Genomic DNA, 23,640 nt, shown 5'->3' on the forward strand with positions numbered 1-23,640 from the left:
TTTAAAATTTAAAAACATGTTTAATGAAGAGAAGAAGAACTATTTTTAATGCTAACTTATAAGAATAAAGATAACATCTAAAATTATTTTAGTTATAGAGGAATTAAAATCATAAACTTTAGAGGAGGATAATCGAACTTAGGATAAGATTTAAAATAAATATATCCCAAAATCAATTTAGTTTTATACATACATATATATATATATATATATATATATATATATATATATATATATATATATACACTTCTTATTGATTTTTAAAACAGACATATAATAGAGTTTCTAGAGATTTACTATTGTGAGTTTTAAAAAAGAACGATATATCAACCAACTTCATTGATTTATAAAAAATATATATGATAATATAGTTATTAGAATTAAAACTATAAGGAGCTTGTTCGGTAAGTTTTCTATTAAAACTTAGTAATCATTCGATATTTATTATTTGCTGATAATATTATGTTGTTGATGAGAGTTTAAATAAAAATAATTATAAACGAGAGTTGTTGCAACAATCCTTCAAAACTAAAGGTTTTAAATTAAGTAAAATTAAAATTAAATTTATGACGATAGCAAAATCATAAATAGATAAAAGTATATAATTAGGTTAGATGAACAAGAAATTCTATTAAGTAAAAGTTTTAAGTTTCTTGAATCAATTATTCAATAAGATAGAGATTAATGAAAAATATTATTTATAGAATAAAAAGAAGATAGTTAAAATGATGAATAGCATAAAAAGTTGTGTGATCATCAGGTTAAACCAACAATGATTTATGGATCTTAATGTTTGATAACTAAGAAACAAAATATACAAAAAAAAAAAACCATATTTTTGAGATGAAAATATTGAAACAAAAACAAGAAGTTAGTATAAAGATAAAAATAAATATTTTATTTATTCATGCACGTGTAGATGTTGCCTTTAATAAAGGAGTATCATTTAAGATGACATAAATATATATATTTAAAAGACCTAAAAAGATTTTAATAGAAATTATAAATGCATGCAACAATTAAAAGAGGTAACATAATAACCATTAGTAGTCTGATGAGAGACAAAGAATTTTTTTAAAAAAAATCTTAATAAAAAAATTATAAATAAATATTTAAATATCCTTAACTAAGGATATCTCTCAGATCTTAATAATGACAAAAGATTTATGTAACACACCTACTATAAAGTGACTAGAAAGAATACGAGTAAGTGACATCTTGAAGCCAAAAATTTTGTTATGGTACATAATTTCACATCAATTGCATACAACGATTGGATGATTTTACTATATCATTTCTACCAATATCAATGTTGCATAGAAAAAACGAACATAGTAAATAATTGTTATTTGCTACATTTGTTATAACAATTTGTCAAACTCGTGATCAAATGTGCAAAGCTAATTTAAAAGCCAAAAGATACCAATGAGGCGTGAAACTATTATCCTTGGCTTTTACTTCATGTATGTGCAATATACTTTCATCAACGAGGCTGAGATCTCGTCTTTCTACCCTCCAACCATGTGGTAGGGGAGCATTTAGGGCTAGCAAAATTTGAAGTCCATGACAATTGGCAAATGCACAAATAATGCGACAAGAAGTAACACATATCACATTACCTATTCTCCAATATACTCTGCAGCAAAGTTTAATGTAAAGATTTCTGGGTGAAACTTAAATCACTACTAAGATAGTCACTATTTTATCACTAAAAATTAATAATGTAATAATTGACACCAGCTAGGAGTATTTATGTCCACGAAATCATCAAAATGAAAAAAAAGAGTTATGTTTATAATGATAAGATAGTAAATAGTACAATTAGCAATCATGCAAATTTTCATAAAAAAATACCTAAACTTGACTGGAACTCCCTCCGTTTTGCAGAGACAACAGAAGATTTTACACTAGATCAACAAAATAAGATCTTAATTTGATGGTATTGAATCCAGTCTACACTCTTTGTTGAATAGCAGTTCCATTATATTATTGGACTAAGCAGCATCCAAAGCATCAAAATGAAGTTGGAAAGGGGACAAACCTTTAATCTCACGAAGATCAGATTTGACTACAGGGGTGTGGTATCAACTATTGCCTCCAGCATTCTTCTCTCAAAGTTTTCATCCTTAATCCACACGGAACTCTGGCGACGTAAAAGCTCTTTTTTCTCGGCTTCCTTTTCTTCCCTCAGATTCTCTTTTGCCCTCCAACTTTCCAATTTCAGAGTTCTTTCTTTCAACTGTAAACAGTTTAGAATGGTCATCAAAAAGCAACAACAAAGCAAGGTGCCATGTCAATTGCTAAAAATAAAGATAAAAAGTTTCATGTACATTGATTAATATAAATATATATCCATGCATATTAGGTGGCTCGCTGTGAAAAGCACAAAGGTGATTCTATGTGCTAGGCCAGAGTAATTGTATGTGCAAAAGTATCTCCGTGAAATGTTTCCAGCCTCATAATGAACATAATACCAGGTTTAGTGAACAAAGCTCCAACAACTATGGCAACATTAAGAAAAGAGAACAAAAATAACTTCAACAAACATTTGTGAGATAACCATTCAACAAAAGCTCCCTGGAAGCTCGAGGTGCAGTGCGGCATCAAGGTCTATTGAAATCTAGGACAAAGGTGCACATATCATTGAGATAAGGCACACATACATGAAAACTTATGGTCTTTCACTCCCTCATTGGCTACAACTCTGGTTGATGCCCGTGTTCAATATAAAGTTTAATGTGTGCCATGAGTTGAACTAACAGGTGGACTAGCCTAGTAACTTGTAAGGTGTTATAAACCATGTGACCTAAAATGCTCTTGATCGAATTACTAGTAGTAAGAATAATTCTAAAAACAATACAAATTTACCAGTCCGACCGGTGGCGGTATCTATGGTCTAGTACCTACAGGTTTCTTTTCTATTGAAACCAAGAGGTACAGCTCGGTATGCAGCTTGTTACACCGTCTATTGTTCCAGGAGAATTACTGAAGCCAGTATAAGACCGAGATTTAAACCTTAGTATTAAGCCCAAGCCTCTCATATCAAGAAAATCCACCATTTACTCCCAATATCGGGCATCACTATTTGCTTCTAAAGCATCCTAATTCTTAATAGTGACAATCTTATACTTCTTAAAGGATATCTATTATTACTTGTGTCCTGGCAATATTTGTGCAATGGCCAATGTAAATGAAAACAAAGAGACGAAAATTAACAATTAATTATAATAGAAATTCAAATTGATGAAGAAAATCTGAAAAATGACTTGTTCAAGAAAGTAACAGTAATATTATAATATCACTCAAACTAACAAACGTAGAGAACTGAAACTTTATGGGGAAAATAGGTAACAAATATGAAAAGAAGGATGTATCTCCTAGAAGGCCTTCTTGCTCAGTGAAAATGGCCTTCCCTACTGCTCTTTGCTGGTGAAGCAAGCAGCCTTGTTCCAAGTGACATCCTTCCACTGCTGCTCAATCCTTAACGGCTCCATCACATACATGGACTAGGTGAAATATCTACTTCATTCGCTACTTGGAGCTGTTTGAGCCACATATTCACCTTCCAAGGCTGGTCAAGCCGTAGCTCTTGACGAACCCACATGGTCTGGAGAACTCATATGATCGAGACAAAAAAGTGGCAATAGGCTGCAGAAGTTGGTCTATCAGCATTGGGCAAAATGGTAGAACTGGAATTGTAGGTTTTGGGTGAGAAACGACAATTGTGGTGAGGGTGAGGATGACAAAAGTTGGTTGCATAAAAAGAGGAGGCAAATGGTGGAAATAGAGTTTGAGCTTATCATTTGCTCAGTGTCGTTTCAAAACAAAAGTAGACAGTGTTTTGTTATGTGGATGGGCTTGATGCAATAAAAACAGGTCTAATTGGAAAACCCAAACCAAGATGTGTGGGGGGTGCAACTCGAACAAGTTGCAACCAGACTTAGAGAAATAATTATCTATTAGATTTTGAGATGAAAATATTCTATTCTAGTTTTGTTTTCATTATCATATGTGCATTGAGCATGCATTTTAATGGCCATAAAAAGGCTTCTAAATAGTCATTGCTATAACAATAGCAACATTTCCCAAAAATTAACCATTAAAATGATCTGACTATTGCCATCCATTCTATTTTAGTTGGTTTGAGTCACCTAGTTTATACAAAGACATCTTTTTGTGAAAAGAAACCACAAAGTCCAAGTTTTGTCATAAATAGCAAGTTGTTCGCAAGCTTAGTTACAAATATTTAACTGTACAAGAAACAAAGCCTAGATTCATCATTTCAAGTTGCATAAAAATATAAATCCCCATTTATTAGATCCTTCAATGTGAAGATCAAGTTTCGATAGTCAATGTGCTAGATCCTAATGTTCACACCTAATGATTCATCATGCCTAATGTCAAAGATTCCTCCAAAATTTTCATATAATCGGTCAACTTCAAGCTCTTGATGAACATATCTTCTACATAACGCAGCATGTTATAGTTGTTGAAAGATCTTATTCATTTCTCTTCTTCACAAAATGTGCTCATCTACTAATTTTATGTTTTTTACTTTTCTTAACAACCAAAACTTTTAACCCCTTAAAATTAAATATAAATGGAAATTTTGCATTCTCGATTTTCAAAATAATAATGAAAATAATAAAAATGTAAAATTATGGAGGTAAACCAGTTAGGAGTAGCGCCTTATGAGAAAGACCATGAAACACACATACACACATTAGCTGCACCTCAATTGAATCAATATATACAACACAGGGCTCCAAAATTGAGCCTGAAACAACCTACTACTTCAGTGCAACTAAGTATACCAACAAAACTTAAATCAATAATATATAAGTTTGACATCCATCCAGTAGCGAACCCACTCAACAATAGTTTGGATGATCCCCAACAATGCCATGAGTCTCTGGTATGAGGCAGTTTGATATTTGATATTGGTGAATCAATTGAGTTACATCTCTGGCTATAAGAAATAAAAAGTCACGTTAACTATGGGTTATTTTGAAACTAAAAAGATGGCTACATGTACTGTTACTTCTATTATTTTCATGCAACACTCCCACTAACTTCCAAAGAGTCTTTAACGTAGACAAAATAAAATTAAAAAACAGGGCAACGAGAGGACTTCAGATAGATTAAAAAGTCAGCTATTTTCCATAAAAAATAATCCCTAGATGGCGCATAACTCAGTTCCAATGGGCTAACGGCTTTGATTTCTGAATATGGCTTTCATTATTGGCTATAACAAATTTATCTGAATATTTGCTTTGATGTCTCCCAGAAATTGTACGTCTGAGAAAACAAAAAGTTCAATCTTAAGGAAACATCCAAAGGTAGCAACGATCATGTATCATATATTCTTAAAATGACAGTAATCACATATCAGTGCCAATTCCCGCACTCCAGTCTATGTAACGAGTATTATATTAGCAACTCAAATTCATGAAGAAACTCTCGATCTGGTTGAGGACATGACTTGTTCGACATGATAACACATACTATAAGATCATCCAATCCAAGTCTCGGATAATAAAAAGAATCAGAAATATCAACAGAAGAAGGCTACATACTAGGGTTAGGCGAAGCTCCTCCTTGAAGGCTTTCCGTTCCGCAGCGCGGGTCTCGGCTGCAGCAGCCTTCGCCTTCTTCCGCTCCACGTTGGCAAGGCGAGCAGCCTCACGCCGGGCATCATCCTTGCGCTGGTTCTCGATCCTCAGCAGCTCCATCTCGTACGCGTACTTGGCTCGGACCTGCTTCATCTGCTTCCTGTAGTCCCGATGCAGCCGATCAAGCCTCGCCGCCGCCTCCCGAGGGTTGGCGCCTGGAGTCCAGGTCCCGATGAGCTCGCACGGCTTAGAGAACTCGTGCGGCCGAGGGGGTGGGTAGCGGCGATGGGGCACGGGAGGCGGCGAGGCATCGTCGGGAGCGGCGTCGGTGGTGGTGGAATGCGTTCGCGATAATCGAGCGAGGAGCGGAGGCAGCGGGGGGGACGAGGAAGGGACGCGGGCGGCGCGGATGCGGAGGCGAACGGTGGCCATGGAGATCGAGGTTTTCGCCGCTCGCTCTGGTTTCGAACAAGAATGTAGTGGAATGATTTAGGGTTATATAAATTGCTTTCAGGATTTGGGATTTTACGGGATAGCGTCCATAAATGAAAATTAAAGAGCCCGTCGTGGATGCTTTCACCTTTGTATCCTTTATATTGGTTAGTTTATGAAGTGAACTCATGTCTTTGGACTCATTTAGGATCTAAAGGGAATATTTCAAATGGGAACATTTTACATTACTATTTATTATTTATTATTTTTTTAAATTTTAATATATATAAATTATCATATGCAAGTATACTGTTTTTAATATTTATAAAAAAATATTTTTATTATTTTAAAAAAATTATCAATGATAAATGATTGTCAATAGTCAAAAGAACTATGAATTCTAAGCTTCTTTATCATTCTTTTAATATTTATAAAATATCTCTAATAAACTCTTCAAATTCTTTCTTCTTCTTCTTTTTTATCCCCTTCTTTCAATCAATTTAATATTTTTAGGATTTAAATTTTGTCTGATATCATCTTTTGTATGTCTTGACCAATAATTGATAATTGATGGGTTATGAAAAGTAAAAAATATAATTGGTTAACTTAAGAGTTGTATTTAGTAAAATTATATCAAATTTGATAAGTCCATTTAGTCCCACGTTGATTGATAAGTATGAAAACTAAAGGCTCATAAGTCTGTCAGGTCTCTTTTACCTTTAAAAATATTTTTTAGAGTTCACATGCTCCGAAGGAATAAAATCAGATGATTCATCGTGAGCTCTGATCAAAGAAAGTTCATCGTGTCATTTGTTCATTTGATTATGTCATTTTTTTATTTTTTTATGAGTTTTTACATTAAAGTTCTAAGTTTTTTTAAATATATTTCTAAAAGTAAAAAAATAATTATAATATACAAATGAAATCTATTGCTTATGTAATAATATACTAAACTTCATATTTATTGTCATACAGCTAGAAACTAACACATCTATTACTAAACAATCTTCTTCTTTCGATGATTCCGACTATCACATAGCATAAGATTGATTCCCTCCACCTCTCTAGTTATTCTTTTTTTGGTCCATACACTATCTAAGTACATAGTGATTTTTTTTAAAGAATATATATATATATATATATAACGTCAAAGGCTTGATATAAGCTAACTATGTTGGTTGGAGTATATATTTTGACCAAATCCATTAGTGTAACACCTCTGATTAGTTCTATATCGAAAATGGACAAGAATAAGATTGACTTATAAGAGTATGATGAGTGTACTACTATCAATTTGAGCTTAAGCATTTTGATCAGTGGTTTAGACTAAATAAAGTTAATAGGCTAGTTAACTCATCAGACTCGGATCGTGACAATTAGTTAAACCTCTCCGAATACTAGAAAACTCAAATTTGAAAAAAAAGAACAAAATAAATGAATGTGCTATTAAATATTGGATGGAAATTTCTTTTATCGGAGAGGATGATCCTCTTTGTGGAAGATTTTAATAACAAGTTCTACAATAGATTCAACTTAAAACTATGTTATCCCTTTCTTTAGAGCAAGTATTATGGTTATTATTATTGTCGCCAGTATTTATTATAATTAAAACTTGGAATGTTTACCATTTGGTTTATCTAGAGTTCAATATTACAAACTTATGTTGTTAGATTAGATGTCGAATTATTAATCTTGTTTAACTTAGGAAAGGCTCATCACTGCAAGAATTAAATATTTTAACATTAGCCATTCTAAACTTCTTCGAATTCTAAATTGTATAAAAATGTATCTCTGTTAATATATTGTTACATAAGTGATAGGTCTCATATTTGAATCCACTTCTCAACCTCCTTATACATTATTGAATATGACGAAAATATCTTTTAACTAAAAAAACATACATAAAAATATAATATTTTACACACTTATCCTTATTTTCTAACCTATATACTCAATAAAACACTAAAATTTACAATACAAATTGTCCAATTATAGTAGGATTGCAAAATTCTTACAATGCTGTCCAAAGTTATTACTTTCCTCCTTATATAGTAACAAAGCATACTAATAAAATACAAAATGATAAAAATCTTAGGATGAATTCTTGAAAAAGCTTTTATCTTTATGAAATTTTTATATAGTATCTCAATTTTTAAAAATTCTTACAGATTATCCTTTATTGCGTGAAAAAATAATTTTATCCCTTATCGTTATCATCATATAATATTTTAGATGAATATATTATTTTAAATATATATATATTTTTGGAGGAACTCATAATATATACATAATTTACTTAGTAAATTATCCAAAAAAAAGTCTCGAGTTTCTATTTTTCTGGAGCACTTATTATTTTCTAAAAGATGATATTACGGAAAAAAAATGATAATTTAATATTAATATTAATATTTTTAAATTTACCCTGACTTATTTGGATTAATAAATATGTAAATCACGTTCTTTTATAGGGATATATATGTAATTTGGCTTCCCTCTTTTACATCGCAGGTTGCCATTCGCCGCTTGCATCTTTTTTTCCCCTCTTCGGTCTTCCATCACCCCGTTTGTATCCCTAATCCTAACCCTAATTGGTTCGATCCAATTAGATCGAATTTGATCTGGGGCTCCCTACATCTTCCCCTTCCTTTGCCTAATGCGCGGCCTCCCGCCCGTCCTCGCCGAACAGATCGGATATGGCACTTGTCGTGGCGGAGTCGGCGGGTGCGCTCGTGGAATTGGACGTCGGCGACTCGATGCAGTCTTTGGCGCGGCTCGTCGACTCCCAGAGGGAGCTCTTCCATTCCCAGATCGATCAGCTTCAGCAGCTTGTTGTCGCCCAATGCAAGCTCACCGGGGTGAACCCCCTCGCCCAAGAAATGGTACGGTTTCTTCTTTCGTTTAGGGCATTGCTGGGTCAGTAAGTTGTGAATAATTGAAATCAACGGAAAATAATTATTGTTTGAAGTAACATGGTTTGATTTGATAATTAGGGCTTCACCTATTGGTACAGTAATAGCGATTTGTATATGTTATGGATTAATTTGTGGAATAAGGTCTCTTTTATTTTACGAAATTTCTCATGTTGTCTGCGTGTAATATGTGGTGTTCCTGTGATGTCTTGATTAGCCATCTCTGATCAAGTATTTGAATGGTCCTGCACATTTTAGCAATAGAGGTGCTATTTTTTTCCTGTAGGTATGATGATTAGCCATGTTTGTACGATTTTAGGTCTCAAGTTGTTTTATATGCATTTTTGAGGGCACTCGTATCTGGTGGGACCTTAGTTCAGGCTCATGGAAAAATTTGAATGTAGGATTAATTAATTTTAATATTTGAAATGTTTTTGAGATATGTTGGAACACATTTTCTTAATTTTTCTAAAGAGTTTTTAAGAGAACATCATTAACTGTGCGACCTTATGTTTGTAATATGTAAGATGAATTCCAATTTTGTCATGAAAACATACAACTTTTGAACTAAAATAGTTTTTGGAAGCTTTAGAAGAGGTTGGTTGAGCAACAAAGTCTTGAAGCAGTTTGATGGATGTTATGAATGAGAGATAGCCTAGTATATTTGTTAGAATAATAAATCAATATCTAAAGTAATTTTTTCTTAGATAGAAAATGATTTTAAAGCCTCCTAGCTGTTATTAGAGTTCTTTTACGATTTCCTTTTTTCTTTTCCTCTTATGAGTGCAAGAAATTTAATTGTAACTGCTTTCAGCTGAATGTTCTTTTTTGGCTTTTTAGTTTGTGAACATAATGTGATTATACAAATTGATTGATCCCTGAAGAGAAAAGATTGTATAACTGACGATAATCTAGGAAGCTAGCTCAGTAGAAACTCAAAATGCCAAGTTTGTTTCTTTTTTAAAACAATAAATTTTTATAGCTTGTAGCTATTGATACTATGATCTAATGTAGTGAACTGGAAGCAGCAACTCTCTTTTGCCCTTGTAATTTGCTTCTAAATGAAAAAAAAAGAATGTAAAAGTCAACACAAACTTGAAGATGGAGCTTCTGTGTGGCTCGTTGGATAGCTTACCTTTCTTAATAGTTTAATTTTAATCTCATTAATTAAGGTGTTACTCAACTGAAGCAGTTTAAATAAGTACAACATAAAATTTTACTATAGAGCATGATTGCCTCAAATGCATGACAAACTGATTAAAATATATCCAAACACGAGATAGCAATTGAGGAGATTTTTCTAGTAAAAGTTAAACTTATCTTGTTTAGTAGAATAGCAACTCATCCAGTCTAGGATGGATGATGACTGGAATATAAAAAGGTCAACCATGAGGGACATTTCGGAGAAAGCTGGACAAGGAGAGGAGCAGGAGAAGAGGAGGAGGAGGAGCAAGAAAGGAAGGAGTACTGGCGGGCAGGTTGGTGAGGGCAGGCAGCAGGTGTCATGCAGGAGGTGAGGTGAGGGAGTGAAGGAGGGAGGGGCTGATCCAGGTTTTCTGGTTTGCCATCAAATTTGTAAATATTGTTCCATATGGACCAGGCCGGATGGTATTTAGAACTGTGATTACAACTATATATTTTTTCTAATTTTATTTATTTTAATTGGATCAAAAACTTCAGTTGATATGTGCTTACAGACTCCACAAGATGTTCCAAGCCTGTAAACTATTAATAAGTACTGCAATTGTAAAATTGGATTCAATTGTTGATCTAGTTCAATTCTTTCTGCAACAAAGTTTCTTTCTAATTGACTTGATATGAGCATGTAGATGAAAAGGAAAAGGCTATTTGTGACTTGACCAATAGGAAGATGGATCAAAACAAAAATCCTATACTATTCCTAAAATGACATGAAAACATGTATCTGTTGCTATTGACAGACTTCTAATTTTTTGTATCTGAACATTCTAATTGTTGGTTCTACTACATACATCTTTTTTATCTTAATTTTTTTGTTGGAGCTTTATGATTCAAGTTTCAGGAGCCAAAAATGCCTAATGTGTATTTTGCACTATATTTACTTTACAATGTAAACATTCTGATTGCTGTTTCTTCTATTTATTTGTACATTTGATCACAGTATTTCTTGGTGGATCTCCTTGTCATTCAAATTGTAGGAAGCAGCAATGTGTTGTCTTGCACTTATTGCTGTTGTGACATGATCTTACTTTTCATTGGATTGTTGATAATTTTCTTTTTGAGACTGAGCACAAATAATTATCTTTTGCGCTCTTTGTTAGTTCATTCTAATTTAGATCCATTAGACTGTCTTTTTTTATATATCTTCTGTTTTAGACGGCAGATAGTAAAAGTGCATTTTGATTTGCTTGCAGGCTGCTGGTGCATTATCAATACGAATTGGTGAGTCGTTGACTTGCGTTTTGTAACTATGTTTATTGCAAGTTCAAATTAATTTCAATTAATTTAGAGACTTTTCTATTTTTTTTTATACTTTTGATCCATAAATTTACCACAAGTGCTAACTTTCAGCCATAATTTGAGGTTTGGCTTTGTCAGGATTTCTTGATATCTGATTGTAAACTAGTCAATAAACTTTTTGAATGAGTTTTTTTCCTTTGTTTAAGTTGTTTTATCTGATTGAACTTCTAGTTCTACCTACCAATGTAATGAAATTTGTTATATAGTTACAATGTCACATCTGAAACCAAATTCAGGTAGCAAGTTTTAATCATATAGAATTAGTAGTTAGTTGACGATATGTGTTGGATACCTACATTAAAATCTTTTCAGAATTGTCTAATGTTACTAACAAGGTTAATGTGCACCTCTGTGTTGGTCTATCATTAGCTGGAAAGATGATGGAAGGGGTTGCATGATTGATTAACAAAAGTGTCATAATATGCTTCAGTTTGTTGCATGCATTACTCTATCTCTACATCAAATAGAATATGAATAATTAGTTCAAAGTGAAAAATGAAAGATTAGCATGATGATATTGAAAGAAAACATTTCTCACGTAGGAAGAATGTAAATTAAATTGAGAACATGTTGATGTCAAATTGGTCATTCAGAAAAGCAGTGTTTTCATTGTTCACATCCTTCTTACCAGTGGAAAACAGATCAGCATCCTTTATTATTTATAGATTGCAAATCGACTTTCAAAAGAAAAAAAAAAGTAAAACAATTCAATTTACCTTGCATTCCTAACTAATGTGATCAATTAGTTTCTGTTCATACCATATCAGGGCTTATTGCTGTTGACTTATAATAGCAATATATTTTTTAGGAGTTTTTGATTTGGTAGTATAATTTAGAGATTCATCCAGAAGTACAGAGATTTGAACGAGTATCTAATCTAAAGATGAAAAAAAAAACACTTAGGATTGATTGTCAAATAATTAGTAACTACAAGAATCTTACCCATGATTTTGTTTGCCAATTAATTTGACCACAAATCTATATGACTTAATCTAAGTTTAATATGGACCAAGAATAAATCCAACTTGAGCCTTCAATTGTCATTAAATTTCTTCAGAAACTACATGGGATGCCATTTTTAGCTATTCTGCCACATATTGATGAGAAGCCAGTACACAAGCATTGAACCAAAATTTGCTCATCTATCTGTATCAGGTGTGAAGAACTAGTATTCCCTAGCTTTTGTGTGCATGGAAAAGTATCTCCATGTCTCTGCCATGATCTGCATTGCCATCAGGCCCATCACCATACATATTTGGCTTGCAAAGAATGGTTCACATTTCAATTCGTTGTTGTAACATGAATGATGATGTGAACCTACCATGCTCTGAATGTTATTAAGTTCAACGGTGGTATGCTTTTTTGCACCTTTGCATTTGATTCAGAAGTGACTTTGAAATTTAAAAGCATATCCACCACTGTTCAGCTTTGCTGGAAATTGGTTGGCATCCTAGCCACATGACAGTATCATCAATTAGAAAACTTGGCCAGCAGCTCTCTTATTGATTGCATCATTTCTCTTATTAAGTGGTGCCGCTTCTGGGAAATCACATGTTCATGATAGGAGATGCTTCAAGCTGTTTTTGATGCTGAATTAATGTGAACTTTCTACTGCAAAGTTTGATATCATGCAATGTTTTACAGGGAAACGGCCAAGGGATTTGTTGAACCCTAAAGCAGTCAAGTACCTGCAGTCAGTTTTCTCTATCAAGGATACAATTGGGAAAAAAGAAACTCGTGAACTCAGTGCCCTTTGTGGGGTTACAGTGTCGCAGGTCTTTTGCTTTATGTGATATCATATGATCTGATCTTTCAGTTTTATTGCTTCACTTATGTATCTGTCATTAACTCATTACAATGACTCAATTGATGAGATCACCTGTATGAAAGGCCACCTTATTATTCGAGATGGGAAAGAGTTGCATTGGGATAGGAGACAAAGTAGAGTGAAAAAGAATGATTTAGAGGAAGGATTCTTGATGGGTGGATAAAAATAATACGTTGCAAAAATCAAAATTTATTTTTTGATTCAAGTTAGTTCTACATCTTTGCCCCTTTATCATCCCCTACCTAGCAGAAAATTTTGAGAAATCGTAGATGAAGTTTATGCTGTAAATGTATCATAATACATCGCATGAAGAAAGTCACACTCGGCTCTTTCTTTTGGGAATGCCTTTTTAACATTAGAATTACTTGGTTTGGATCTTTTGACATAGAAAATACTCCCTTTCGACTGGGAGATTTTTTCTATTTCCATTTCTAAATCCCTTAATCTAGATAGTGTGGCTAGCTTGACGAGGATATCAGGTAGATTTGTGGTATGCAATTTATGATGTAGAGATTGGAGATGCTTTTATGGCATTATAAGTAACATATCAGTTTGTAGCCTGTTTAGAATTGCTAAGTCAGCTAGGCTGATGCTATACAATCTATATTCAGAATATACCATATAGTTCCTTCTCATTTTTCAGAGACATCCTTTGTTAATTTCATTTCTTATAAACTCTTTCCTTTGATGTTTACCATCTAAAAGAAAATTGAAAAGCTGTTAGCAATTAAATGAGCAAATTTTCATGAAGTGCATAATTAGTCTTCATACTAGGTGTAGGCTCGATGGAAAAAGAATGGTTTAAGCACTGAACCATTCTGGTAAAATTGTGTGCTTGCTCTTATCCATGCAAGTCAGTGCATATGTTGTGGTGGCAAGTTGTAATACTAATCCACATCCTCAGATGAGCATTGCTTGAAAGAATATATGACAGATATATGCTGGTATCTGAACAGTATATGTGTCACGTGCACTTGAAGCCTTGGAAAGATGCTGGGTAAAAATTTCAAGACACATCTATTAAGAATCTTTTGCCACTAGTTATTTCAAACATAGTACAATAAATTCTTGGGTTTTCTTATTTCCCTTTCAATTTCGTCCCTTCTTTTCTGCATTGTTTATACATTCTGCTTAGCAACCAAATAAACCTCACATCATTGACCTCCATTTCTGGTATGACGTGCATCATAGTATGCATGTCTAAGACAAGTTTTTTGTTTGGTTTCCATTTTCGTCTGTTAGTTGTGAATGAAAAATAAATTGATTTGGAATAAAGGACTGATTATTTACCCTATCAAAACCTATAGGTCAGAGAATTTTTTGCTGGTCAGCGCTCAAGAGTGAGAAAGCTTGTTCGCTTGTCACGTGAGAAAGCAACTAGATTGGAAGCATCCAAAATATCCAATGAAGAACATTCATCAAGTTCAGACCAGCTGAAGCCTATCAGCAAAGAGCCATCAGGAAATGCTGCTGATGCTCTTGTTATTAGGGAGATTAAACCGTTTCCTGATAACACTGGAACTCTTGGTACTGTTAAAATTGACCAGCAGGACATTCCGAACTCAACCGGCCTTGTGAAAGTTGAAGAAGGCTGCCGATCCTTGTCGCAGGAAAAAACTGTTCCTGTTGTTGACTCTGATGATAAGGAGTTTTTAGACAACATATTCAATTTGATGAGAAAGGAAGATACATTTTCTGGGCAGGTCAAGTTGCTGGAATGGGTTCTCTGCATTCAAAACACTGCAGTTTTGATTTGGTAATTTCGAGTTGTTTGTTTTTAACCTGAGCTGATATCATAAATTTTATATTTTAATGGGTCAACTCTTTTGCATGTTCTTAGGTTTTCAAATAACGGTGGCATCAGCATTTTGGCGACATGGTTGAGCCAAGCGGCTACTGAAGAGCAAACTACCATGCTTCTTGTCATTTTTAAGGTCCTAATTTATCTATTTGATGAAAACTGCTATCCTATGAGTTATTGAAATAAAGTGATATTTTTTGTTCAGGTTCTATATCACCTGCCACTACACAAAGCTTTGCCAGTGCACATGTCTGCTATAGTGCCAGCTGTTAACAGGTTGCGATTTTATAGGACATCAGGTGTGTACATGTTGAGTAGCAGTAGGACAGTCAAACTTTGAGCAATATTAAGTGTTGTGTCTTGGCTTTAGGATAATTTTCCCAGTCTTTCTTTAGTTTGAATTGGTAAATATTTGGGCAATATGGACATTGAAATTACTCTAAAAGCTTAAGAATAAACAAGATATTATTTTCACTGGTTGGATATCTATGCTTCCTCTTCTTAAAGGGTAAACTAGGCGGTTATCATGAATTCTCTAACACTTGAACATGGTATCATCCATTTTGAACATATCTTTGTTTAGTGTCTCAATCTTTTTATCATGGTATCATCCTTTTTGAATATATCTTTGTTTTGTGTCTCAATTTTTTATCACCTGCAGCAGCATTAAGGTATTAGTTGAGCCTTTGAAGGATAGTTTTTGTCTTTTGATGCTTCTTTCCTTTTCTAGATTTGGCCACCTTTCCACCTTCAAGCTTGGTATTGTTGTCTAAAGAATGATTTTTAAATCTTGTGCTCTTGCAGCTGTGATATAGTAGGCCTGTCTAGATTTCCTTGCAAATCTCCATATACAAGTATTTCCCCCAAGGTTTGTTATTTTGTAGCACAGGATAATGCCAAAAAAATGTCCTAGCCACATCTAAATGCCATAAATTGGCCTAACCACATGTTGGCACATCTTGCATGGATTGACATGGTGTGTACTGATACTTTCTGGGAGAGTATGTTTTGACTATGACAAAATGTGTGCCTATCAGCATTGCAATCCTTCCTTTCATCTATCTTGTGCTTTTCTGCTGTTAGCAGAATTGGTTCAAAAGAAATTGTGCCATCTACTACTTTTTCTTAGATATATATAAGTGCAGTGATCAATTAGGTGCTGCCTCTTTTCTGTAATATTAAGTATATTTGAAAGTGAAAAGGACTTTAAGATTTTTGTTTCATATCTCTTCCATCAAATCAGTTTTTATGCCTCTACACAGTTCAAAGTATTTGATTTGTCATCTCATACATATGCAATTGCAATTGCAGGACTGAAGCAGGTACTTCGACTGATAATTTCACTGTGTAATTAACATACTTTTTAACAGTAAATAGGACCTTGCTTGACTGGCCAAAACTTAAGTAAACCTTGCGTACACATTTCGAATGCAAATGTTCTGTTTCTGACCGTCCAATGTTTTTGCTATTTATTCTTTATAGAAGTTGAACATATCTGCTCTTTGCTTCTATTATGGTTCTCATAATTGCTCACTGGAACTCACTTATCTGATTTGGAGATCAGACATATCAAACAGGGCAAGGATCCTTCTTTCTCGATGGAGCAAAGTATTCAAGAAAAGCCAGGCTTTAAAGAGACCTCTTGTTAGTTCCTCCAATACAGCAGAGATAGAGGCACTTCATAAAAAGAGGCATGTATTCCTTTCTACTATGAGATGTGCCATTCCAGTTTTTTCTCTTGCCATCTTAGATTTCACTGTTTCTTGTCCCACAGGATGGGTGGCTTTCTTGGTGACGAGTTATGCCAGTCCAAAGTTGACATTCCTGTGAGTATTTCTATATAAAAAAGATCATGACAAATTTGTTTAGAATAATAAGACTTGATTTTTGTTCTAAATGCTAGGAGTTTATTCTTTCCCTAACTGGAGGTACAGAAATAACCAGGTATTCTCTTGCTGCAGTTTATCAGATTATCATGCTTTGAGGTCTTTTTTTCTATGTATTAAGGATTTTAGTGAGTTTACCTTTGCAGAAACTACTTAACAAATTTCTCTCTCTAATGCAGAACAACAGAGCCTAAACAGACACTAAAGCTGCTTCCAGCATCTTCTGACTCGAGTAAAAAGCATGACCGGAGTGTCTCATTGACCAGTATCCTTCAACTAAATTTAATACTCATTTTTCTTATTCCACTTCCTCATTACTGATACTTCGTTTTCCTTTATATTTCTACTCCTATAACAAATCTGAATTTATTTCACTATGAACCTCACCACATAAGGCTTTTATTGGCTATTCATTTTAAAATGCGACTGCATCTTGGATGACAAAAGAATGTGGAAGGGGGCACCAAAGATTATCTACCTTTTTTCTTGCTGTTAACTAGATAAAGCATAATCAAGTCAGTTTGAATTCCAGAATACTCTTCATGTTATGCAAATAGGGTTGAATTTGTAGTATGTAGTGAATATTCTTACATACTAGCTCCAGAATACTCTTCCAGAATAACCTTTTTTACTCCAGAATATTCTTTTTGTATTGAATTTGTAGTATCCTATCTAGAGATGAACACATTTAAGATTTATTCAATGCTAGCATGTAGTGATTATTGGTAAATGTGGCTTGTGTGCAAGTGCCACTCTTTGCTAAGTAGGTAGAATATGGATGTGCATCAAGTGTTGAGATGCTACTTCTTTTATGATCTTTGCTAAGTAGGTAGAAAATGGACTAAGAATTGGCCAGAAAATAACTAATAATGTAATCAGCTTCTCTCCCTGCATCTTTCTTGTTAAGAAATTGTTGGGAGCTTGAATATGTAATTTCCTTATCAATTGACAGAATTCAAAGAACGTAGAAAAGTTCTACTGGTTGAACAGCCTGATCATAAGGCTGGAGGTAGAAGTGCACAGGTCGTAAGAATGGTATCTTCAAACCATAGCCGCCCAATGTCTGCTGATGATATACAGAAAGCAAAGTTGCGTGCAATGTTTATGCAACATAAGTATGGAAAAGCAGATCCATCCAGTAGTGGAAGTAAGTCACAGAAAAATGAAGATCTCAAGGCATCTTCTGCTTCTCAGACCAACAATATTATGTCTGAGTGTAAATCACCTCAAGATCCTCCACTGATAAAAGAGGAAAATAGCATAACAGTTTCCACAACAGACAATCTTCTCAATGAGTCTGAGACTTTGATCAATTCAAATCCAGATTCAACTCCAAAGCAAGTATCTTCAGGGATGCTAAATTGCAAGCTGATTCAATGGAAGATACCACCAGGTACCTATGTAATAAATCTCCTTTTCTGTGCTGCTATGATTAGGAACATTTACATTGGAAGGAACGATAAGGTTGTGAAACTTAGACTTTGCAGTTTTGTTTCTTTTGATAGGATTTGCAATCGCTTTGTCATTCTCATTGCATTTACTTGGTTTTTGATAATAAACATAAAGAATGCAAAAAAACGAAAAGCTGTGTTTTTTTTTTCTTGTGGTAGAGTTTCAAGTGCTTGTTTGTGTAGTGTATTATTTTAATTTTTTTTAAATTACCAAAAACACATTGAGAATTGAATTTTCCCAAACAATGTTTATGGTATCACTGTGGTAGATGGAGCGTACCTTTTGGTGCCTGCCATACTTGAGGTCAAACAACTTGATTGGAATCTGCAGTACTAGTTAATGACACAATGTAATGCTGCTCAATGTTTACACAAATTCGGGTTCCTGAACCACCATGTAGAGGTACCAGAGGGGATTCAATCAAAACTGGCTATTGAGGCGAGTTATATATTGGTACAGAAGCAATCGGAGAGATGATGGGGTCTTTATGCAACCATTATTCATGGTGGTTACTTGTTGCATTGCTAATTGTCCATATTTATTTGGTCTTGAAATGAATATGTTGAACATGGGATTATTAAGAATGAATTAGAAGGGCAATATACAAGGATCCTACTAACACAGAGATCATTGTTTGCGGTCATACCTTTGCAAGCAAATAGGTTGTTTGGATGACATGAACCCTGGAAACCTGGATCACAAAAGGCCTTTGTTATTGTGGCACCAAGGATTGTCCCTTATCATTGAAAACTGACTTACATTTGATACTTGCATCAACCGGTATTTGTATCAGCTGCCAAATCTTCTGCTCCTAATAGACCAAAATTTTACCTATTAAAATGCTATTGATCTCACGATAAATTGGCAGAGAAGTCCATACTAATTATCTGCAGTTGTGTTTATCTTATACCAGTAAATGTTCAGGTTAGCAAGAATCATGTTAATTGGTGAATGTTCTATTCTGATTCCAATTGGCCATACTGAACACAGGACAAAATTTGAGACCGTTGACATCCCAGAGAATGATGACCAAAGATGTAACATTTTTGTTCCAGATTAAGTTTTCTGTAGATAAAAGACAAATAACCAACTGTGCACATGTTTTGTTGAGACACTTGCAACAGCTGTGTTTTTGTTCTCTGTCGACTCTGCTCTTGTTGCCAGATGCTTCAAAGCAGAACACACTGCTATTTATGCCATTGTGATGAAGCCACACTGGAGAACTACTGCTTGGTTCCAGATAATCTATGTCAAATATTATGGAGAGAACTATGACATATAGTAGTCTGGGTGAAGGGTTTGGAACTGGATGATGCCCTTCTAATCATCAAGCTGCATGCCAATATCATTTTGATTCCGAGGAAATGCTTCTTTTGTACATATTTGTGTACTCCTAAAGCTTCTGGCAGCTCAGTAGATGATGTCTGTGATGCTCTTTGATAGCAACATATCCTGCTGCAGTGCATGCGTCATGGGGAAATCCATTCATTGTCTTTTTGTGTGGCTGGTTTTAGATAATTATTCTGAAAGCCCTTCAATTTAGTTTATCCCTGATCTTGATATGGATTTAAGTTCAGGAGAACTATAACCTTAAAGCTTGAATGTTGGCACAAAGTTCTGCACAATATGGCTACAGTATCCAAATGCAAATTTCGTATCTAAAAGTTTCTTGCTTGCCATATCTTGTTCTTGCAGTGATGCAGATGAATGTAGAGTGGAGTGTGGGCGCGGGGGAGAACAGCAAGGAAGTTGATGCCCAAACACAGAGAACACGTCGAGAGAAGGAAACCTTGTCTTCTCGCCTCCAAGACATCCCGCACGATCCAAAGGAGCCATGGGACCTGGAAATGGACTTCGATGACAGCTTGACGCCAGAAATCCCCACAGAGCAGCCGCCAGATGCTGATGTTGAAGAAGGCCCTTCCTCCTCTCCTGTTAAACAGGTTGATGAAGCCCCTGCGACTGTGTCAGCTCCTGTCACCACCACCGCCTCTGTTCCATCAACCAGTGACGGGGCTCCAGAGCCGGACCTCGAGTTGCTCGCCGTGCTGCTGAAGAACCCAGACCTCGTCTTTGCTTTGACTTCTACCCAGGGGAAGAACCTCAGCAGCGAGGAGATGGTGGCGCTGCTCGATATGCTCAAGAGAAACGGCGTCGCCTTGACTGGTATGTTGAACGAGGTAGCACAGCCGGAGGGGAAGAGTCATCCTGAAACAACTCCCCAGGTGCAGGAACCACCGGCTTCTCTTCCGTCCCCAACTCCTCCGTCGGAAGCTGCGAGAGTGAGGCCTCCGCTGCAAACTGCTGATGCCAATCTATCGTGTTATCTCATTCTATTGTTTTTTCGTTTGTTTTCAGGGCCGCTGGAGATCAGAGTTCCCGGTGTTTTCGAGGACTCCGGTGCTGCAGCCTCATCTTCCCGGCAACAGGCCTGCAGCAGCTCCTCCGGTTGCGGCTCCTGGTTTGGCACCATCGATCTTATCGATGCCACAAGTGACAGCGGCAATTGATTCAGCAAGGCAAATCTTTCCATCCTCGAGTCTTCTTCCCCCAGTCTCCAGTTCGGCCCCCGCTTTACCTCCCCAGACACCGTACGCCATGTATCCGATGCAACAGTCTACGGTTCCTGACTTCGGTTTGCCCAACACAGCAGTCATCTCCTCGATGCCTCGACATGGCTCGTTCGATCACGGCCCCTCTTCCATTTCGGGTATTCCCTCCTTACCTACTTTGCCTCACACACTTCAAGCAGCCCATCCCCTACCCAAGTTTGAGGCCTCAAGAGCTCCGGCATGGCCTCCTGCTCCTGGTGCCGCCGCTGCGGTTGTGAGGCGGGACACAACACCAGATAGATGTTTTCCGATCCAAAACAGCTACGGTTCTCACCCCAGCGGCCCTGCGCCATCGTCCCATCTGCTTCCTGGCCGTAGAAGAGGGGAGGACAGGAACGGGATTGAGTTGGAGGCTCGGAGCCCCACCGGCGGTCCGGCAACAACGTTCCCCGAGTTGCAGGGTGGCTGGAGCTACAACGACGGGTCGAGAAGGGACAGTGGGTGGGATAAGAGGCCGGAATGGTCAAGGCAGCAGGCTCCTGTGAGTCGGGACCGCCACTGGTCCGGTGGTGGTGATAAAAGGTGGCGGGATCATGATCACGGCCGGCGGAGATGATGATTAGTATTGTTCTGTTCGCTTGTTATGGAATAGAACTGCGCACAGGCCCCCGAGTTCTGATTCCCGGACGCCATGGAGATACGAAAACTTAACATTCCTCCTTCGATTGCTAATTAATGAAAGAGAGTCACAAGTCATGCTGCATGAAGTGAGATTATTCCCTCCTCCACATGATATGATTTTGTAGGCTGGTAACATTAACGTATCTAATACTTATGATATGGAGTGAATCACAAATATCTTCTTTCTTCCTCATCATTTGACATTTGTCAAAAAAAAAAAAAAAAAAGAACTTAATCTAATTGGTGCAGATGTCAAGCGTGTGGATCCCCCGATTAAGAGGCAGTGATTTGAGCGTGGAAGAACAGTTATTCTTTAATTATTTTAGTAGTAGTAATAATTATGGCAACGTTCATGTGAACAGAAATTTGTTTAGCTTGGATATTAAATATGCAACTGACGAAATATATCGCCGCATGATGGCTATAGGTTTATTAGTCTAATAAAAATGGATAAACTGAGGGCCAAGGATTTGTCTAGCTAAGTAGGATATTATAATTTTGGGTGTGGGCTTTTACGGGATAGTTACACATTCTTAATCCTGTTCCATAGACTTAAAAATTTTATATTAGAATTACTATAATTATAAAAAAAATATTTGGATTCATTTGTCTTAACGCCGTTGGTTTTATCGATGGAAATACGAAAATAATAGATAAAAAATAATTTTAATATTCCAATTAATGGTGATCGGCGATAGCACCGTTGGGGGTCACGGGTGGCTATTGCGGATGAAGAGAGCGATAGTAAGAGATGAGAATAGATTTGCATCTGCATCGACATCAATGCAGTTGCCGAGTAGCCCTTTCGTCGCTCTGCATTTGCATCGACGTCGACACAGTTGTCGAGCGACGAAGGAGTCACTCTACAGTTGTATTAGCACCGACGTAGATGCCGAGCGACTCTTTCATCACTCTGCATCTATGTTGACGCTTTGCATTTGTATCAACGTCAATGTAGCTGCCGACCAACAAGAGGATCGCCGATGTAGATGCCGAGCAACTCTTTCACTGCTCGGCAACTGTGTCAACACCAATGTAGATATAGAGCGACGTCGCTCGACAACTATGTTAGCATCGACATAGTGAACGACCTTTTTGTTGCTCAACATTTGTGTTGGCATCGACACAGTTGTCGAGCGATGAAGGACCGCTCGACATCTATATCGACGATCCTTTCGTTGCTTAACAATTACGTCGATATTAACATAGATGCAGAGTGGTGAAAGGGTCACTCGGCAATTGCATCAGCATCGACAAAGATATAGAGCAGTTCTCATATCTTGCCTTTGCTCTCCTTATCTACAATAACCACTCATGGCCCCTAGTGGCACTACGGTCCGTCACCACCAATGTCGTCTCGCACCACAAAATGGAACATTGAAATTATCTTTTTACTTATTATTTTTTATATTTTTGTTAGTATAATCGTCAGCATTAGGTAAATGAACTTAGACGTTTCAATTTCATAATTATAAATTTTTTAAGTTTAAAGATCGAAAGATTGAGGTCTAACAACATTAGGCTAATATATAATTAGCCGAGGGTTTTACCTACGAGCATCTAACCTTCTAAAATTTATTTCTTAAGATGGTAAAATGGCCAATATGTCCTTGTCATCTATGGATTTAGATAATTCTACAATATTCGATTTAACAAGCGATCCAACAAATCTGGGAATATTCAAGAAAAACAAGTAATAAAGAACAGGAGTTCAAGACTCCAAAATGAATCGGAGAAACAAATTATTTTTTTCACACATTAGTAGGGAGAAATAAAATAATTTCATCATCAACGCGCAAGACGAACAAATGTATTGCACGTACAAAGGTACAATAACTTCGATTGGGAGTTCCATCTGAGTGCAAGAGACTGATAATAAAGAAAATTATGGGTTCCATATATTTAAGAGACAGATGTAAAGGTGGTTAGACCTATTGATGTAAAGATGGTTAGACCTATGAAATCCATATATTTAAGAGAGACAGATA

The 23,640-nt window shown here is 35.8% G+C and overlaps 2 protein-coding genes across 2 annotated transcripts; one reads left to right on the forward strand and one right to left on the reverse strand.

Moving 5' to 3' along the window:
* Positions 1–1,908: 1,908 nt before the first annotated feature.
* Positions 1,909–6,163, reverse strand: LOC135598329 (uncharacterized). The gene is made up of 2 exons (XM_065091949.1): positions 5,577–6,163; positions 1,909–2,239 (listed from the first exon to the last, which is right to left on the reverse strand). Exons 1-2 carry the CDS (start codon positions 6,042–6,044, stop codon positions 2,069–2,071), a joined length of 639 nt encoding a protein of 212 aa, XP_064948021.1. The 5' UTR covers positions 6,045–6,163; the 3' UTR covers positions 1,909–2,068.
* A 2,428-nt stretch (positions 6,164–8,591) lies between these two features.
* LOC135598330 (homeobox protein LUMINIDEPENDENS-like) lies at positions 8,592–21,827 on the forward strand. The gene is made up of 13 exons (XM_065091950.1): positions 8,592–8,923; positions 11,347–11,374; positions 13,097–13,227; positions 14,588–15,036; positions 15,121–15,214; positions 15,287–15,380; positions 16,646–16,772; positions 16,856–16,907; positions 16,985–17,025; positions 17,147–17,232; positions 17,920–18,360; positions 20,115–20,701; positions 20,778–21,827. The coding sequence occupies exons 1-13, from the start codon at positions 8,738–8,740 to the stop codon at positions 21,585–21,587; spliced, it is 3,126 nt and encodes a 1,041-aa protein (XP_064948022.1). The 5' UTR covers positions 8,592–8,737; the 3' UTR covers positions 21,588–21,827.
* Positions 21,828–23,640: the final 1,813 nt, after the last annotated feature.

The sequence above is a fragment of the Musa acuminata genome, chromosome BXJ2-1 (assembly GCF_036884655.1).
Source record: "Musa acuminata AAA Group cultivar baxijiao chromosome BXJ2-1, Cavendish_Baxijiao_AAA, whole genome shotgun sequence".
Lineage (NCBI taxonomy): Eukaryota > Viridiplantae > Streptophyta > Magnoliopsida > Zingiberales > Musaceae > Musa > Musa acuminata.

Bases quoted from the DNA above. Each gene is read 5' to 3' on its own strand.
- LOC135598329 (XM_065091949.1), bottom strand. From the start codon at position 6,044: ATGGCCACCGTTCGCCTCCGCATCCGCGCCGCCCGCGTCCCTTCCTCG. The intron at 2,240-5,576 runs GTATGTAGCCTT...AACTGTTTACAG, and splicing joins AGGAGCTTCGCCTAACCCTA to TTGAAAGAAAGAACTCTGAA.
- LOC135598330 (XM_065091950.1), top strand. From the start codon at position 8,738: ATGGCACTTGTCGTGGCGGAGTCGGCGGGTGCGCTCGTGGAATTGGAC. The intron at 11,375-13,096 runs GTGAGTCGTTGA...AATGTTTTACAG, and splicing joins TGCATTATCAATACGAATTG to GGAAACGGCCAAGGGATTTG. The intron at 20,702-20,777 runs GTGAGGCCTCCG...GTTTGTTTTCAG, and splicing joins CTCCGTCGGAAGCTGCGAGA to GGCCGCTGGAGATCAGAGTT.